The sequence below is a fragment of the Aphelocoma coerulescens genome, unplaced genomic scaffold, assembly GCF_041296385.1.
Source record: "Aphelocoma coerulescens isolate FSJ_1873_10779 unplaced genomic scaffold, UR_Acoe_1.0 HiC_scaffold_325, whole genome shotgun sequence".
Lineage (NCBI taxonomy): Eukaryota > Metazoa > Chordata > Aves > Passeriformes > Corvidae > Aphelocoma > Aphelocoma coerulescens.
The window spans coordinates 87,921-103,662 of record NW_027183669.1 but is presented as its reverse complement, the minus strand read 5'-3'; the positions used below and the strand labels follow the sequence as shown (position 1 = coordinate 103,662).

The 15,742-nt window shown below is 55.8% G+C and overlaps 2 protein-coding genes and 1 non-coding gene across 3 annotated transcripts in view; all 3 read left to right on the top strand.

Annotated features, from left to right (window-relative positions):
- The first annotated feature begins 22 nt into the window (after positions 1-22).
- On the top strand, positions 23-6,131 carry LOC138101535 (small ribosomal subunit protein uS4-like). Its single transcript, XM_068999312.1, is given in 6 exon segments — positions 23-93; positions 655-756; positions 858-980; positions 3,844-4,030; positions 5,917-6,064; positions 6,066-6,131. Coding segments are annotated over 5 exon segments (585 nt in total). The 5' UTR covers positions 23-93; positions 655-659; the 3' UTR covers positions 6,096-6,131.
- A 1,619-nt stretch (positions 6,132-7,750) lies between these two features.
- Positions 7,751-7,839, top strand: LOC138101537 (small nucleolar RNA SNORD88). The gene has a single exon (XR_011147179.1). It is a non-coding gene; the product is annotated as a small nucleolar RNA SNORD88 (small nucleolar RNA).
- Positions 7,840-8,876: 1,037 nt separating this feature from the next.
- Positions 8,877-15,742, top strand: part of LOC138101532 (DNA polymerase delta catalytic subunit-like) — a 44,755-nt gene continuing 37,889 nt past the window's right edge. The window contains exons 1-7 of the mRNA XM_068999307.1: positions 8,877-9,078; positions 10,027-10,134; positions 10,988-11,125; positions 12,331-12,462; positions 13,913-14,081; positions 15,191-15,265; positions 15,353-15,489. Coding sequence (XP_068855408.1) covers positions 8,877-9,078; positions 10,027-10,134; positions 10,988-11,125; positions 12,331-12,462; positions 13,913-14,081; positions 15,191-15,265; positions 15,353-15,489 — 961 coding nt within the window. The remainder of the gene's footprint in view (positions 9,079-10,026; positions 10,135-10,987; positions 11,126-12,330; positions 12,463-13,912; positions 14,082-15,190; positions 15,266-15,352; positions 15,490-15,742) is intronic.

Sequence of the window (15,742 nt, the reverse complement as noted above, 5' to 3'; positions counted from 1 at the left end):
GCGCGAGTGGGCGTGGCCTCCCCTTCTGGTATATATAAACCCGCGCTGGCTGCTGCCGCCCTTTTCCGCGCTCGCGACCGCGGCGGAGCTGAGGTGAGGCCGCACCCGCCGGTACCGGGGGGTCCTTCCGGGCGTCCCCTCCCAGGTCCCGGAGCCCTCCCGGAGCCCTCCGGGGCCTCCCCGGGCCGGGCCGGGAGCTGCGGCAGCGCCTTCGGGCTGGTCCGAGGCCTTGGCGAGGCTGCGGGGCCTGCGCGGGGCCCTGAGGGCGCAGGCGCGGCGCGGGCACCCCCTGGCGGGCGGCGAGGACGCGCATGCGCGGAGCGCGGCGGGCGCCACACGTGGTGGGGGAGCGCCGCATTTTTGGGGAAATTTGGGATTCCGGAAGCGCCTCTGGCGGCATTTGGGGTCTCTGAGGTATCGGGGGCTCGCTGGTGGCATGGGGGTGGCGCTCCGGTCGAGCCTGAGGGGGCCCCGTGTCGCGACATGACCCGCGGGGGTGACAGGCGACAGCTCGGGGAGGGGGCAGGGCTGATTTAGGGCTGATTTTGGGGCGATTTTGGAGGGATTTGGGAGGTCCCAGCCGCTCTGGGTGGGGGCGGGTGCGTGTCAAACAACTCCGAGCGGGACCTCATATCGCGATACGCCCCGTTCTAGTCGCGATGCCGGTCGCCCGGAGCTGGGTGTGCCGCAAGACCTACGTGACCCCTCGGCGCCCCTTCGAGAAGTCGCGACTCGACCAGGAGCTGAAACTGATCGGTAAAATTGGACAGAACAACCCCAAATCGCTCGCTGTCCGGGGGAGGGGGTTGGAGGCTGCGGAATTCCCGGTTTTTTCCCGAATTCCCGGTTTTTTTTAGGGGAATACGGGCTCCGGAACAAGCGCGAGGTGTGGAGGGTGAAGTTCACGCTGGCCAAGATCCGCAAGGCCGCCCGGGAGCTGCTCACGCTCGACGAGAAGGACCCGCGGCGCCTCTTCGAGGGTTCGTTTTGGGGCGGAAAATCCCCTTTTCCGTCCCGCTTTCCCTTCCCGGCTTCGTTCCCGAGTTGTCCTTTTATTCCCTTTTTTTTTTGGGGGTGTTTTTTTCTGGATTTTTAAAAGATTTTTTCTGTGATTTATTCCGGGTTTTTTTTCGTGGTTTTTGGGGCTTTTTTGTGCTGCTTTTGTTTTGCCTTTTCTCGTTTTCCTTCCACCTTTTATTCCCGAGTTTTCTGGTTCTTTTCCACATTTTTTCCCCGTTTTTCCCCCTTTTTTTTCCTCCTTCCCCCCTTCTTTTTCCCCCCTTCTTTTTCCCCCCGTTTTCCCCCATTTCCCCCCCTTTCTTCCCCCTTTTTTTCCCCCTTTTTTCCCCCCGTTTTCCCCCCTTTTCCCCCCTTTTTCCCCATCTCCCCCTGCCCAGGATCCTCCCACTCTCCCTGATCCACCCCGTTCCCATTCCCTGATCCATCCCAATTCCCGCTGCTCCATCCCCGTTCCCTTTCCCATTTCCTGCTGATCCATCCCCTTTTTCCTGTTCCCTTTCCCAATTCCTGTTGTTCCATCCCCGTTCCTGCTCCATCCCAGTTCCCACTGCTCCATCCCCATCCCCGTTCCCTTTCCCAATTCCTGCTGATCCCATTCCCTGATCCATCCCAATTCCTTCTGACCCGTCCCCATTCCCTGCTCCATCCCACACCCAGGATCCATCCCAATTCCCGCTGCTCCATCCCCATCCCTGTTCCCTTTCCCCATCCCCTGATCCATCCCAATTCCTGCTGATCCCATTCCCTGATCCATCCCAATTCCTGCTGACCCATCCCCTTTTTCCAGTTCCCTTTCCCAATTCCCTCTGACCGATCCCATTCCCTGATCCATCCCAATTCCTGCTGATCCCATTCCCATTCCCTGATCCATCCCAATTCCTGCTGATCCCATCCCCTTTTTCCCGTTCCCTTTCCCAATTCCTGCTGATCCCATTCCCTGCTCCATCCCAGTTCCCGCTGCTCCCTCCCCACCCCTTTTCCCAGTTCCCGCTGACCCCGTTCTCATTCCCTTTCCCAGGCTTATCCTGATTCCCGCTGATCCGTTCCCGTTCCTAATTCCCACTGATCCCAATCCCTTTCCTAATTCTCGCTGATCCCATTCCCTCTGACCCCGTTCCCATTCCCTGTGACTGATCCCAATCCCATTCCCTCTGACCCCGTTCCCATTCCCGCTGCCCTCTGATCCCATTCCCAGTGACCGATCCCATCCCATTCCTGATTCCCCCCGACCCCGTTCCCAGTGACCAATCCCATTCCCATTCCCTCTGACCCCATTCCCATTCCCTCTGATCCCAATCCCATTCCTTCTGACCCCGTTCCCATTCCCAGTGACCCATCCCATTCCCAGTGACCCATCCCATTCCCAGTGACCCATCCCAATCCCATTCCGGGCACAGGGAACGCTCTCCTGCGGCGCCTGGTGCGCATCGGGGTCCTGGACGAGGGCGTTCCCAGTGACCCACCCCATTCCCAGTGACCCATCCCCCCCCATTCCCATTCCCAGTGACCCCATTCCCAGTGACCGTTCCCATTTCCAGTGACGATCCCAATCCCATTCCCGGCGCAGGGAACGCTCTCCTGCGGCGCCTGGTGCGGATCGGGGTCCTGGACGAGGGCGTTCCCAGTGACCCACCCTATTCCCAGTGACCCATCCCATTCCCAGTGACCCATCCCCCCCCATTCCCATTCCCAGTGACCCATCCCTTCCCATTCCCAGTGACCGTTCCCATTCCCAGTGACCCATCCCACCCCATTCCCATTCCCAGTGACCCATCCCATTCCCAGTGACCCCTCCCACCCCATTCCCATTCCCAGTGACCGTTCCCAATCCCATTCCGGGCACAGGGAACGCTCTCCTGCGGCGCCTGGTGCGCATCGGGGTCCTGGATGAGGGCGTTCCCAGTGACCCACCCCATTCCCAGTGACCCATCCCCCCCCATTCCCATTCCCAGTGACCCCATTCCCATTCCCAGTGACCGTTCCCATTCCCAGTGACCGTTCCCATTCCCAGTGACGATCCCAATCCCATTCTGGGCACAGGGAACGCTCTCCTGCGGCGCCTGGTGCGCATCGGGGTCCTGGACGAGGGCGTTCCCAGTGACCCATCCCATTCCCAGTGACCCACCCCATTCCCAGTGACCCACCCCATTCCCAGTGACCGTTCCCATTCCCAGTGACCCCATTCCCATTCCCAGTGACGATCCCAATCCCATTCCTGGCGCAGGGAACGCTCTCCTGCGGCGCCTGGTGCGCATCGGGGTCCTGGACGAGGGCGTTCCCAGTGACCCACCCCATTCCCAGTGACCGTTCCCATTCCCAGTGACCCCATTCCCATTCCCAGTGACCGTTCCCATTCCCAGTGACCCCATTCCCATTCCCAGTGACCCATCCCATTCCCAGTGACCGTTCCCATTCCCAGTGACCGTTCCCATTCCCAGTGACCCATCCCATTCCCAGTGACCGTTCCCATTCCCAGTGACCGTTCCCATTCCCAGTGACCCCATTCCCATTCCCAGTGACGATCCCAATCCCATTCCCGGCGCAGGGAACGCTCTCCTGCGGCGCCTGGTGCGCATCGGGGTCCTGGACGAGGGCGTTCCCAGTGACCCATCCCACCCCATTCCCAGTGACCCACCCCATTCCCAGTGACCGTTCCCATTCCCAGTGACCCCATTCCCATTCCCAGTGACCGTTCCCAATCCCATTCCCGGCACAGGGAACGCTCTCCTGCGGCGCCTGGTGCGCATCGGGGTCCTGGACGAGGGCGTTCCCAGTGACCCACCCCATTCCCAGTGACCGTTCCCAATCCCATTCCCGGCGCAGGGAACGCTCTCCTGCGGCGCCTGGTGCGCATCGGGGTCCTGGACGAGGGCAAGATGAAGCTCGATTACATCCTGGGGCTGAAGATCGAGGATTTCCTCGAGCGCCGCCTGCAGACCCAGGTCTTCAAGCTGGGCCTGGCCAAGTCCATCCACCACGCCCGGGTGCTCATCCGGCAGCGCCACATCCGGTGGGTGCCCCCCCAAATCCCGGGAATTCCGGCCGGGAATGCCCCGAAAGCGCCCGGCCCGGCCGCGCCCCCCCCCCCCCCCCGCGGCGGCAGCCGCACCCCGACGCCGGGCGGTGCTGCGGGGCGAAAACCCCAAATTTCAGGGCATTTCGGGGCATTTCGGGGCATTTCAGAGGGGTTGGGGTGTTTGCATCCCTGAATGCTGAGGGTGATTCCCAGGTTTTGGGGGGTTTTCCCAAATTTTTTGCTGTTTTCTCAGGAATTTTCGCTGGGGTTTTTTCAAAACTCAGGAGGTGAGTTTTCGGTGTTTTATCCCAAATTTTGGGCTTCTTTTCCCAAATTTTTATGGGGAATCAGCAAGGGAGACTCCCCCTGGATAAATGTGGGATTGTTTGTTTTGGGAGTGTTTGCCTCCCAAAATTCCAGGGCTGATTCCCAAATTTTGGGGGTTTTCCCACGGATTTTCGCTGGGGTTTTTCAGAGCTCGGGAGCTAAATTTTTGGAGGTTTTTCCCAATATCTGGGGTTTTTTCCCAAATTTTTATGGGGAATCGACAAGGGAGACCCTTCTGGATGAATTTGGGGTGGGTTGGGGCGTTTGCATCCCCAAATTCCAGGGCTGATTCCCAAATTTTGGGATTTTTCCCACGGTTTTAGCCTTTTTCTCATGGATTTTTACTGGGGTTTTTCAGAGCTCAAGAAATGAATTTTTGGTGTTTTATCCCAAATTTTGGGGGTTTTGCCTCAAGTTTTTATGGGGAATCAGAGGGGGAGACTCCCCTGGATGAATTTGGGGTGGTTTGGGGTGTTTGCATCCCAAAATTCCGGACCTGATTCCCCAATTTTGGGGTTTTTCTCAGAAATGTTCACTGGGTTTTTACAAAACTCAGGAGGTGAATTTTTGGAGGTTTTTATCCCAAATTTTGGGCTTCTTTTCCCAAGTTTTTATGAGGAATCAGCAGGAGAGACTTTTAGGGGGAGTTGGGGCGTTTGCATCCCCAAATTCCAGGGCTGGTTCCCAAATTTTGGGGTTTTTCCCACAGTTTTTGCTGTTTTCTCATAAATTTTTGCAGGGGTTTTTCAGAGCTCGGGAGCTGAATTTTTGGAGGTTTTTATCCCAAATTTTGGGGGTTTTGCCCCAAGTTTTTATGGGGAATCAGAGGGGGAGACTCCCCTGGATGAATTTGGGGTGATTTGGGGGATTTGCATCCCCAAATTTTGGTCCTAATCCATCAAATTTTGCTGTTTTCCCCATAATTCCTGTCGAGATTCTCCAAGGCCCTGCTCCAATTTTGGGGGTTTTATCCCAAATTTGGGGTTTTTCCCAAATTGTTTTGGGGAATCGCTCGGGGAGACCCTGTGGGAATTTGGGATGGTTTGGGGCACTTGAATCCCAAAGTTTTACCCCAAAAATGGGATTCAGCGTCCCCCAAAAACGCCACATTTGGGGATTTTTGCACCTAAAAAACCCAAATTTTGGGATTCTGACTCGGGAATTTTTTTGGGATGCCCCAAAATTTTGGGATCCTCCTTTCACAGACCATTCCCAGACCTTTTTCCCCAAATAAATCCCCGTTTTCCCGCCCCCAAACCCCCCAAAACCCAGGAATTTCCACCCCCGAAAGCGCCGATTTGGGGATTTTTGCCCCTAAAACCCCCAAATTTTGGAGTTTTAACCCCGGATTTTTTTTGGGAATCCCCAAATTCCAGGGCGAGGAAGCAGGTGGTGACCATCCCTGACTGTTATCCCGATAAATCCCCATTTTCCCACCCAAAACCTGGGAATTTCCAACCCCGAAAGCGCCGAATGTGGGGATTTTTGCCTCTAAAAACCCCAAATTTTGGAGTTTTAACCCCCGATTTTTTTTGGGAATTCCCAAATTCCAGGGTGAGGAAGCAGGTGGTGAACATCCCGTCGTTCATCGTGCGCCTGGACTCGCAGAAACACATCGACTTCTCGCTGCGCTCCCCCTACGGCGGGGGCAGGCCCGGCCGGGTCAAGAGGAAAAATGCCAAGAAGGGGCAGGGGGGGGGCGGGGGGAGGGGAGGACGAGGAGGAGGATTGAGCCCAAAAAACCCCAAATCCCGGATTTGCCCGAATTTGGTGAGTTTTGGCAGGAAATCCGGGGCTTTCGGGGAGAAACTGCGGGGTTTTGGTTGGCGTTGAAGGGGTTAAAAGTGGGGTTGGTGGTGGTTTTGAGGGGATTTTTGGGGGGGATTAAAAGGGATTTTGGGGGGTTTAGAGGGGATTTTGGGGATGTTTAGAGGGGATTTTGGGGGTTTTAAGGGTTAAAATGGGATTTTGGGGGGTTTAAAGGGGATTTTGGGGGGTTTCAAGGGTTAAAATGGGATTTTGGGGGGGTTTAAAGGGTTCAAATGGGAATTTGGGGGGTTTTAAAGGGGATTTTGGGGGGTTTCAAGGGGATTTTCAGTGGTTTCAAGGGGGTTTTGGGGGGGGTTTAAAGGAGATTTTCGGGGGTTTAAAGGGTTAAAATGGGATTTTTGGGAGGTTTCAAGGGTTAGAATGGGATTGGGGGGGCTTTAAAGGTGATTTTTGGGGGCTTTAGAGGGGATATTGGGGGGTTTAAGGGCGATTTTGGGGGTTTTCCAGGAGATTTTGGGGGGTTTCAGGGGTTAAAATGCATTTTGGGGGGGGTTTAAAGGGGATTTTGGGATGTTTCAAGGGTTAATATGGGATTTGGGGGGGATAAAGGGTTAAAATGGGATTTGGGGGGGTTTCAAGGGGATTTTGGGGGGTTTCATGGGTTAAAATGGGATTTTGGGGGGTTGAAAGGATTTAGGGAAGATTTTGGGGGAGTTCTAGGAGAATTTGGGGGGATTTTGGGACTTCTAGGGGAGGTAAAGGGGTTAAATTGGGGGTTTGAGGGGTTAAAATGGGATTGGGGGGGGTTAAAGGGGATTTAGGGGAGGTTTTGGGGGATTTCAGGAGTTTTAGGAGATTTGGGGGGATTTTGGGACTTCTAGAGGAGTTAAAGGGTTTAAGTTGGGGTTTTGGGGGGTTTAAAGGGGATTTTCGAGGGGTTTCAAGGGGATTTTGGGGGGCTTAAAGGATTTAGGGAAGATTTTGGGGAAGGTTTAGGAGAATTTGGGGGGATTTTGGGAAGGTTTTGGGGGAGTTAAAGGGGTTAAGTTGGGGCTTTGGGGGGTTAAAAGTGGGATTTTGGGGGTTTAAAGGGGATTTTGGGGGGGTTTGGGCGGTTTTGGGGGAGTTGAGGAAGATTTTTTAGGAAATTCGGGGATTTTGGTTGGGGTCGAAGGGGTTAAAAGGGGATTTGGGGGATTTTTGGGGGGTTAAAGGGTTAAAATGGGGTTTTAAAGGATTTTGGGAGGTTTGAAGGGAATCTGAGGGGGTTCAGGAGGATTTTGGGGTAAATTGAAGGGGTTTTTTGGGGGTTAAAGTGGGAATTTGGGGGGATTTCGGGGCAGTTAAAGGGGTTAAAATTTGATTTTGGGAAGATTTGGGGGGATTTGGGGGAGTTTGAGGAGAATTTGGGGTGAATTGAGAGGATTTTGGGGGAGTTTGAGGGGATTTTAGGGGAATTTTGAAGGGATTTGGGACAATTTTGGGGGCTTTGATATCCCAGAACCCCCCCAAAAATTAAACCCCGTCCCCCAAGGTGATTTTTGGGGCGATTCAGAGGCGCTTTGGGGTATCCAGGAATGGGATTTGGGGAAATTTTGGGAATTTTTTTGGGGGGGGGGCCCCCCATGATGGCAGCACTGGGCTCTGACCCCCCCTGAGGATTCCTGTGCCCCTCCCCCCGCCTGGGGGGGGGGTCTGAGGGGGCCCCCGAGGGAAAATTTGGGAATTTTTGGCTGGAATTTGGGGGGGTTCCCTTTAACCCCTCCCCGTTTTTCTCTCTCCAGGTGACGCCGCCCGAATTTGGGGTCGGGGGGGTCCCGGCAATAAAAATTTGGCTTCAAAAAAGTCTCGGGGGTTTTTTTTTGGGGAGGGGGATTTTGGGATATTCAGGGATTTTTATCCTGGATTTTGGATGGGTTTGTTATGGGATGGGGGAGGTCACGCTCAATATGGCGGCGCCCATACGATAGCACTTCCGGTTGGATCAAAGATGGCCGCTCCCGCTCGCCGGGACTTCCGTTCTGCCCTTCTCAATATGGCCGCGGCCATAACTTCCCCTCTGCCCTTTCAATATGGCGGCGGCAGTAACTTCCGGTTTTCCCTTCTCAATATGGCGGCGCCCGCTGGGAGGCGGGATCGGAGCCGGAAGCGCTGTGTCACGTGGCTTCAGATCAACCAATCGCCGCGCACTTCCGGGGTGTGTCCGCCATTGGCGGGAGATCCTCCGCGGGGTACGGGCGGCTGGGGTGAGTTCGTGAGGGGAAATTTGGGCAATATTGGGGTTTTTTTGGGAGTTTGGGGTTTTTTTGGGCTCTTGGCGAGCTTTAGAAGCGTCTCGGGAGGTCTCCGCGGAGTTTTGGGGGGATTTGGGGGGTCCTGAGGCCGGGGGCGGCGGCGCGGGAGCCGTGAGGGGACGAGAGGGGGAGGGGCGGGCTCTGAGGGGTCTTTGGGGTCCCTGAGGGAACTTTGGGGTCTCCGCGGATTTTGGGGCTCCCAGAGGGTTGGGGGGGGGTGGCCCTGAGGGGTTTTGGGGGTCCCTGGGGGTCTTTAGGGGTCCCCATGCTTGGGGGGGGTTCCCTGGGGAGGCTCCCCGGTGTTTCGGGGGTTCTGGGGGGGGTCTTTGAGGGGTCCCTGAGGGGATTTGGGGCTCCCCAGGATTTGGGGTGCCCCGGTGTGGGGGAGGGGTCCCAGCATTGCGACCCCCGCACCCCAAAATTCCCAACTTTCATCCCCCTTCAGTCCCATGGAGGCTCCGAAGCGCCCGGGGACCCCCGGGGGTCCCTCTGGGGGCCCCAAAAAATTCCGGGGGGGCCCTGGAGGGGGTCCCAGAGCCCCGTCCCAGTTCGAGGAGGAGCTGGCGCAACTGGGAGAACTGGAGGAGCTGGAGGAGGAGCTGGAGATGGGGGGGGAGGGGCCCCCCCCGGACCCCGAGAGCCAACCCAGCGGTGAGGGGGGGGTTGGGGGGGGTTTGAGGGGGTTTGGGGGGGGATGAAGGGGGTTTGGGGGGGATTTTGGGGGGGATTAAGGGGGTTTGGGGGAATTTTGGGGGGATGAAGGGGGTTTGGGGGGATTTTGGGGGGGATTAAGGGGGTTTGGGGGAATTTTGGGGGAGATTAAGGGGGTTTGAGGAGGACTTGGGGGGTGTTGAGGGGTTTGGGGGGAGATTAAGTGGCTTTGGGTGGTTTGGGGGGGATTTGAGGGATTCTGGGGGGATTAAGGGTTTGGGGGGGTTTGGGGAGGATTTGGGGGGGATGAAGGGGATTTGAGGCGATTTGGGGGGGATTGAGGGGGTTTAGGGAGGATTTGGGGGAGTTTTGGGGGAAGTTGAGGGGTTTGGGGGAGGATTAAGGGATTTTGGGGGGTTTAAGGGGGTTTGGGGAGGGTTTGCAGAGAATTTCGGGGGGGGTTGGGGGGATTTTGGGAGCATTAAATGAGTTTGGGGGAATTTGGGGGGGATTGAGGGGGTTTGGGGGGTTTGAGGAGGATTTGGGGGTGTTTGAGGGGTTTTTGGGGGGGTTTTAGGGCAGTTTTGGGGCTCTTTGGGGTGATTTTGGGTAACCTGGGGGTGTTTTGGGGTATCTGGGATGGTTTTTGGGGATGCTTTGGGGTAACTTTGGGGTACCTGGGGTGATTTTAGGGATATTTTGGGGTACCTGGGGTGATTTGGGGGTACCTGGGGTGGTTCTGGGGACATTTTGGGGCACCTGGGGTGATTTTGGAGACGTTTTGGGGTACCTGGGGTGACTTTGGGGACATTTTGGGGCACCTGGGGTGATTTTGGGGTACCTGGGGATATTTTGGGGTACTTGGGTTGACTTTGGGGACATTGTGGGGTACTAGGGGTGATTTTGGGGATACTTTGGGGTCACTTTTTGGGTGCTCTCGCCCCCCAGGAAGTTTCTTTGTGGGAGAGGTGCCCCCCAAGTGGCGCCGGCCGGCCCCTCCCCCACAGCCCCCCGAGACCCTGCAGTTCCTGCAGCTGGACATCGACCACTACGTGGGTCAGGCACCCCAAAAACCCCCCAGAACCACCCCAAAAACCCCCCTGGCACCCCCCAAAACCCCCCCAAAAAACCCCAAAATCCTGGGAGGCAAAAAAACCCCCAGAAACCCCAAAAATTCCCCCCTCCCGGATCCCAAAAATCCCTCCCAAAACCCCCCTGGAACCCCAAAAATTGCCCCAAAATCCCCCCAACTCCCCCCAAATCCCCCCAAAATCTCCCAAAATCCCCCCAAATCCTTCCCAGGATTCCCCAAATCCCCCTAAATCTCCCAAATCCCCCAACATCCCCCCAAAACCCCCCTAACTCCCCCCAAATCCCCCCAAACTCCCCAAAATCCTCCCAAATCCCCTCTAAATCTCCCAAATCCCCGCAAACCCCCCAAAATTCCCCCAATCCCCCCCAAATTCCCCCTAAATCTCCCAAATCCCCCCAAACTTCCCAAAATCCCCCCAAATCCCTCCTAAGTCTCCCAAAATCCCCCCAACCCCCCCCCCTAAATCTCCCAAATCCCCCCTAAATCTCCCCAAATCCCCCCCAACCCCCCCCAAATCCCCCAAACCCCCCCTTAAATCTCCCAAAATCCCCCCAGAACCCCCCCAAACCCCCCAGGATTCCCCAAATCCCCCCTAAATCTCCCAAAATTCCCCCAAAATCCCCCCAAACCCTCCAGGATTCCCCAAATCCCCCCTAAATCTCCCCAAATCCTCCCCAAATCCCCCCAAATCTCCCCTAAATCTCCCAAAATCCTCCCCAAATCCCCCCCAAACCCTCCCAGGATTCCCCAAATCCCCCCCAAATCCCCCCAGGATTCCCCAAATCCCCCCAACCCCCCCCAATCCCTGTTTTTTAGGGCTCCCTCCCGAGGGGTTCCCGGGGTGGCCCCACCCCTCCCCCATCCTGCGGATGTTCGGGGTGACCCGCGAGGGGCTCAGCGTCTGCGTCCACCTGCACGGCTTCAGCCCCTACTTCTACGTGCTGGCACCGCCAGGTGGGACCCCAAAACCCCCCAGAATCACCCCAAAAACCCCGGCCCCAAAAACCCCCAAATTCCCCCCAAAAAAACCCCAAAATCCTGCTCGAAACGGCTCAAAAATCCCCAAAATCGCCCTCAAAATGCCTTCAAAACGCCTCTGAGATCCCAAAATTCCCCCCCCTGGAAACCCTAAATCTCCCCAAAAACACCCCCAAAATCCCCAACCCCCAAATTCCCCCCAAAAAACCCCAAAATCCTGCTCGAAACGGCTCAAAAATCCCCAAAATCGTTTTCAAACTGCCTTCAAGACGTCTCTGACATCCCAAAATTCCCTCCCCTGGAAACCCCAAATCCCCCCAAAATCACCCTAAAATCACCCCAAAATCCCTGACCCCAAAAAGCCCCAAATTCCCCAAAAAAACCCCAAAATCCCACTTGAAACGGCTCAAAAATCCCCAAAATGGCTCTCAAAGCGTTCCCAAAATTCCTCTGAGATCTCAAAATTCCCCCCCTGGAAACACCAAATCCCCCCCTGGAAACCCCAAATCCCCCCAAAATCACCCTAAAATCACCCCAAAATCCCTGACCCCAAAAACTCCCAAATTCCCCCCCAAAAAACCCCAAAATCCTGTTCGAAACGGCTCAAAAATCCCCAAAATCGCTCTTAAAATGCCTTCAAAACCCCCCAAAAATGGGAAAATCCCACCCCAAATTCCCCCTGAAATCCCCCCAAAAACCCCAACCTTCCCCCAAAAAACCCCAAACTTCCCCCGAAAAAACCCCAGCCCCCTCCCCCCATCCCGACCCCCCGAACTGGGGGGATTTTGGGGGAATTTGGGATTTCAGGGGGGAATTTTTGGGATTTTGGGCCATTTTAAGGGATTTGGGAGGGATTTTGGGGTGGATTTTGAGGTGGATTTGTTGGGATTTTTGGGGTGGATTTTGGAGTGGATTTGTTGGGATTTTTGGGGTGGATTTGATTTTGGGGTGGATTTTGGGGTGGATTTGTTGGGATTTGGGGTGGATTTGGGACATTTTGGGGTGGATTTGTTGGCATTTTTGGGGTGGATTTGTTGGCATTTTGGGGTAGATTTGGGGGATTTTGAGGGATTTGTTGGGATTTTGGGCTCTGGGCTGGGGGGGAATCCCCCCCAAACCCCACAGCCCCCTCCCCCCATCCCGACCCCCCGAATTTGGGGCGTTTTTGGGGTTTTTGGCAGGAGCGGCCCCGGAGCACCTGGAGGCGCTGGAGCGGGAGCTGGAGGCGGCGCTCAGGAGGGAGCCCCGGGCGGGCAACCCCAAATCCGGGCCCCCCAAAAACGTCCTGGGGCTGCAGCTGGTGCAGAAGCAGAGTGAGGAACCCCCCACCCCCCCAAAAAAATTTGGGATCCCAAAATTATCCCGGGAATTTGTCCCGGGATAGCGAAAAAAGCGGCGAAAATTGGTCCGAAATGGCCCCAAAACGGCTCGAAAATGGGCTCAAAAATGGCCCAAAAATGGCCCCAAAATGGCTCAAAATTGGCCCCAAAAATGGCCCCAAAAATGGCTCAAAAATGGCCCCAAAAATGGCTCAAAAATGGCCCAAAAAATGCCCCCAAAGTGGCTCAAAAATGGCCCCAAAATGGCTCAAAAATGGCTCAAAAACGGCTCAAAAACGACCCAAAAATGGCCCCAAAATGGCCACAAAACCGCTCAAAATTGGCCCCAAAAATGGCTCAAAAATGACCCAAAAATGGCCCCAAAATGGCCCCAAAACCGCTCAAAATTGGCCCCAAAAATGGCTCAAAAATGGCCCCAAAATGGCTCAAAAATGGCCCCAAAATGGTTCAAAAATGGCCCAAAAAATGGCCCCAATGTGGCTCAAAAATGGCCTTGAAAATGGCCCCAAAATGGTTCAAAAAAGGCCCAAAAGTGGCTCAAAAATGGCCCTAGAAATGGCCCCAAAAATGGCCTCAAAATGGCCCCAAAAATGGCCCAGAAATGGCTCAAAAATGCCCCAAAAATGGCCCCAAAAGAGCCCCAAAATGGCTCCAAAATGGCCCCAAAATGGCTCAAAAATGGCCCCAAAAATGGCCCCAAAATGGCCCAGAAATGGCTCAAAAATGCCCCAAAAATGGCCCCAAAATGGCCCCAAAAATGGCCCCAAAATGGCCCCAAAAATGGCCCTAAAATCTCCAATTTTGAGGTCAAAACTCCTTTTGGGATCCCAAAAATCGTGGATTTTGGGTGGATTTTTTTGGGGAATTGTTTGGGGTGATTTTGGTGGATTTTTGGGGGATTTTGGGGCTGGTTCTGGGTAATTTTAGGGGTGATTTTGGTGGATTTTTAGAGGGTTTTGGGGGTGGTTTTGAGTTGCTTTTTTGGGGCATTTCTGGTGGATTTTGGGGCCATTTTTGGGGCATTTTTAGAGGGTTTTGGGGGTGGTTTTGAGTTGCTTTTTTGGGGCATTTCTGGTGGATTTTGGGGCCATTTTGGGGCATTTTTAGAGGGTTTTGGGGGTGGTTTTGAGGTGCTTTTTTGGGGCGTTTCTGGTGGATTTTGGAGGCATTTTTGGGTTGGTTCAGGGGTATTTTTAGGGGCTTTTGGGGCTGCTTTTGGGATATTTTTGGGGGATTTTTTGGTGCATTTTGTGCTGGTTTGGGGGATATTTTTGGGGTCTTTCCGGGCAGTTTTGGAGCATTTTCAACACCGTTTTTGGGGTGGTTTTGGTGCATTTTTGCCGGGTTTTTTTAGGGAATTTCACTTTTTTGGGGTTTTTTTTTTTTGGGTGACTTTCTCCCCCTTTCCCCTCTCCCCCCCCAGGTATTTTGGGGTTCCACGGGGGTGCCCAGGTGCCCTTTGTGCGGGTTGGGGTCTCCCTGCCCCGCCTGGTGCCCCCCGCCCGGCGCCTCCTGGAGCGGGGGCTGCGCTGGGGGGGGCTGGGGGTGCACCCGGCCCCCCCCTTCGAGGCCAACATCGACTTCGAGATCAGGTAACCCCCCCAAAAACCCCCCCAAAAACCCCAAAATCCCCAAATCTGACCCCCCCCAAAAAAAACCCCAAAAAATTCCACCCCAGAACACCCAAAATCGGAGTTTTTCGCAGCAAACTTGACCCCAAAAGCCCCAAAATCGGAGGTTTTTTGTGGCAAACCTGACCCCAAAAACCCCAAAATCGGAGTTTTTTGGTGGCAAACCTGGCCCCAAACCCCAAATCCGACCCCCACCCCAAAAAAATCTGGTCCTCCCCAAAAATTCCACCCCAAAACTTCCTAATTCCGCCCAAAAGTCCCCAAATTCTGCCCCAAAAACCTCCAAATTCTGCCCCGAAAACCTCCAAATTCCACCCAAAACCCCCCAATTTCCACCCCAAAACCCCCAAATTTTGCCCCAAAAACCCCGAAATTGGAGTTTTCCACCTCAAATCTGACCCTAAATACCCCAAATCTGACCCCAAACACCCCAAATTTTACCCCCAGCCCCTTTTTGCCCTTTCCAAGGCCCCCAAAATCCCCCCAAATCCCCCAAATTTCCCCCTCCCAGCCCCATTTTACCCCCCAAAACCCCCGAATTTTTCTCCTGACCCCCCAAACTTCACCCCCCACCCCAAATTTTTCCCCAAACCCCCAAAATTCCCCAAATTCCTCCCCAAACCCCCAAATTTCCCCCTCCCAGCCCCACTTGACCCCCCAAAATTCCCCCAAAATCCCCCCTAAACCTCCAAGTTCCCCCCCTAAACCCCCAAATTTCCCCCTCCCAGCCCCATTTTACCCCCCCAAAACCCCCAAATTTTTCTCCTGCCCCCCCAAACTTCACCCCCACCCCAAATTTTCCCCCCAAACCCCCAAAATTCCCTGAATTCTTCCCCAAACCCCCAAATTCCCCCCTCCCAGCCCCATTTGACCCCCAAAATTTCCCCCAAAACCCCCTAATTTCCCCCCTTAAACCCCCGAATTTCCCCCTCCCAGCCCCATTTTACCCCCCCAGAACCCCCAAATTTTTCTCCTGGCCCCCCAAACTTCACCCCCCACCCCGAATTTCCCCCCCAAATCCCCCAAAATTCCCCAAATCCCCCCCAAATCCCCCCAAATTCCCCCCCCAGGTTCATGGCCGACTCGGGCCTGGTCGGCTGCTGCTGGGTGGAGCTGCCCCCGGGGGGGTTCCGCTGGCGGGGGGACCCCAAAACCCCCCCGGGGACCCCCCAAACCCCCCCTGGGGACCCCCAAATCCCCCCCGGGGACCCCCAAAAGCCCCCCCGGGACCCCCCCAAGGCCACCCTGTGCCAGCTGGAGGCCGACGCCGACTGGGGGGGGCTGCGGGGCCACCCCCCCGAGGGGCCCTGGCTGGGGCTGCCCCCCCTGAGGGTGCTGAGCTTCGACATCGAGTGCGCCGGCAGGAAGGGTACTGGGAGCCACTGGGAGGGACTGGGAGCACTGGGAGGGACTGGGAGGGAGTTTGGGGGGGGTTTGGGTGGGATTTGGGGGCACTGGGAGCACTGGGGGGCACTGGGAGCTGGGGCTGCCCCCCCTGAGGGTGCTGAGCTTCGACATCGAGTGCGCCGGCAGGAAGGGTACTGGGAGCACTGGGAGCACTGGGAGGGACTGGGAGGGGACTGGGAGCGAGTTTGGGGGGGGTTTGGGTGGGATTTGGGGGC